The 2353-nt window shown below is 40.3% G+C and overlaps 1 protein-coding gene across 1 annotated transcript; it reads right to left on the bottom strand.

The window, feature by feature from the left end:
• Positions 1-6: 6 nt before the first annotated feature.
• LOC107580332 (target of Nesh-SH3-like) lies at positions 7-2347 on the bottom strand. The gene is made up of 5 exons (XM_016266053.1): positions 2293-2347; positions 1966-2098; positions 1032-1213; positions 901-953; positions 7-260 (listed from the first exon to the last, which is right to left on the bottom strand). Exons 2-5 carry the CDS (start codon positions 1986-1988, stop codon positions 102-104), a joined length of 417 nt encoding a protein of 138 aa, XP_016121539.1. The 5' UTR covers positions 1989-2098; positions 2293-2347; the 3' UTR covers positions 7-101.
• Between the last annotated feature and the right edge of the window lie 6 nt (positions 2348-2353).

Genomic DNA, 2353 nt, shown 5'->3' with positions numbered 1-2353 from the left:
TTTTTTTTTTTTGTCATTTTAAAAGTTTGACAGCCCTTTGTCACCATATGCTTTAACTGAATGGAAGAGAACAGTGTGATTTGTCCAAAATTATTTTTGATTTACAGAAGGAAGTAAGTCATGCGGGTTTGAAATGACATGAGTGTGAGTAAATGACAGAATTCTCTAGTTTTCTTTACTACGTTTGGGGCAATTCTTAAAGAATAGTAGTTGATGGTCTTACCAGGTTGAAGTGGGAACAGACTGCTGTGGGTTCCAGCCTGTAAAAAGAGGGTTACACACATTTTTTCCTTCCCTCTTTAAAAAAAAAAAGAAGTGTAGAGTGAAAGAGCACAGAACAGCTTTCAGTCTTCATATCATGTAAAAGAACTCTGTAATCAGAGTCTCTCCACCGTGTCTAAAGTGTTTCTGAAATGCCCTGACAGGCATGTATTATTTCCAGCCTCCACTCAGAAAATAAAGCCCTTTACACACATACATATGCCAACAACTGGATTCTTAACTCAATAGATTAAGAATATGTGAGAAAGAGTTTGCTCGCAGGCATATTTTCTTTGTTTTCACGACAGTTCAAAAACAGACCATGGGGTGCAAGAAACTCGGAAAGGCAACTCTGGCAAAGCATGGTGGGAGACCAGCTAAACCATCTTAGACAGGCACCCCAGACTTGTTTAAACTGGTTTCTTAATGGCCTTACCTGTTGGTTACTTGTTACATATTAAGTTCTAAATAGTCTAAATGAGATCTTTTTGTCTCAGAATGTGAACATGGTTTGAATTAAATTACGGTAACATCAGAGAAATACTAAAAGTTGTGCATGGCATGTGGTTTTCCCTGTTAAACTGTTTAGGGTCCTCTATACTACAGTACAGCAAGTTCACATGAGACAACACTACATACCACAGTCTTGACAATGGGTCGGTTTTGCTTGTAGGTTATCTGCATGTTTTTGTCTGAAAACAAAATGGTATGATCATCTTTCAGTTCCTCAGCCAAAATAACTTTGAATCGATGTTTGGGGTCTCTATTACCTCCCATGTTGGTGTTGTGGATCACTGGTTTGCTCCACATTCCACTATGGTCGTCTTTGTTGGATCGGACGCCAAATTCGTAGGGTGTGTTGGGCTTGAGGTTGTCGATTACGGTATCAGACGTGGGGCAGGTCTGGTAAATCCACTTCCTGTTTCTTTCTCTATAGCGAATGGTGTAATGCCTGGTTCAAAGACACATAGATTATTCAAGTATCCAGTAGGCAAACAGCTCAAGAGTCATTTCTACACCCTAGCTTTGGCATCAAATTATGATGAGGTCCCACATTTTCCCACACAAACTGGATTTCTATCACCATAGCTATGGTCAGGCTTTAAACAGTGGGGCTTATGTTTGGTGTATTAAGAGCATTGGTACTCGACTTTAGCTCCCAACTGTTTTGGTCCAGGTCAACATTTCCATTGGCCTTTCCAAAAGTCTCCCCTTAACAAAGAAAAAAAGTTAATTTACTTCTGCATATGAAAACCAGAGCGAGTTAGGGAGGCTGAGAGTATGTCATTCCGTCCCAACAGTGCTTGTATCCTCAAAAAGCATTTAAACATGTAGACACACACCACACCTGCAGTTGCAGGGATCCATATCCCACGCTTTTTTTTCCCCTCCGTGTAGAAAAACATTGCACTCATTGAATGGGTGTCTCGGTTACGCGACATAAATCCAGTCTCCTGTCAGTGCAGTGAGAACATTGAATAAAAACCTGCACTGCACTGTAATGCTTCTGAGGATGGGACCCCTAAATGCGGAAGAAAGGGTGCAATGATATTTCATTATCTTTTTTCCCCATGTTCTTTTAGGTTAAATGGTCCCTAAATATGAAGTGAAGTAAATTAAGTCTTCCGCTGGGATTTAGGGCACTCATATGGAACATGTTGGTGGAAGAAAAAGTAAAATCCAGATGTTCTGTGTGTAACTCACCCATCCTCCAAGCAGTCGTTCATGATGTTTCCTTCATAGGGTGTCTTTAAGTAGGTTCCCCAGGACAGAAGCACAGATGTCGGTGTGACGGAATCGATCACCAGATGAAGAGGTTTGTCCAGGTTCACTTTACCTGTTTCAAGCCCAGATTTATTCAATGTTACCAGAAGCTAATGCTAACTGAAGGTCTTCAAAGGTTCCCAGTGGTTCAATAGCACATCTGTTGCATATTTTCCACTAAATATACCCTGTCATGGACTGTTTAAATTTTTAATCCATTGCTAATACTTTTTTAAATTATGTTTTTATTTTTATTTTGCATGCTACCTGTGCAGTGCTTCTTCACATCATTGGTTGGGATGGGCTGAACAGCTACCAGGTACTTGGG

This window comes from Sinocyclocheilus grahami, unplaced genomic scaffold (genome assembly GCF_001515645.1).
Source record: "Sinocyclocheilus grahami isolate Dianchi unplaced genomic scaffold, SAMN03320097.WGS_v1.1 scaffold31296.1, whole genome shotgun sequence".
NCBI lineage: Eukaryota > Metazoa > Chordata > Actinopteri > Cypriniformes > Cyprinidae > Sinocyclocheilus > Sinocyclocheilus grahami.
The sequence above is the reverse complement of the archived record's forward strand: the minus strand, read 5'-3'. Positions and strand labels throughout refer to the sequence as shown.

Excerpts from the sequence above, each read along its gene's own strand:
- LOC107580332 (XM_016266053.1), bottom strand. The coding sequence starts at position 1,988 with ATGAACGACTGCTTGGAGGATGG. Across the intron at positions 1,214-1,965 it reads AACGACTGCTTGGAGGATGG|GCATTACACCATTCGCTATA; the intron begins GTGAGTTACACA and ends TCTTTGAACCAG. Across the intron at positions 261-900 it reads GACCCATTGTCAAGACTGTG|GCTGGAACCCACAGCAGTCT; the intron begins GTATGTAGTGTT and ends CTCTTTTTACAG.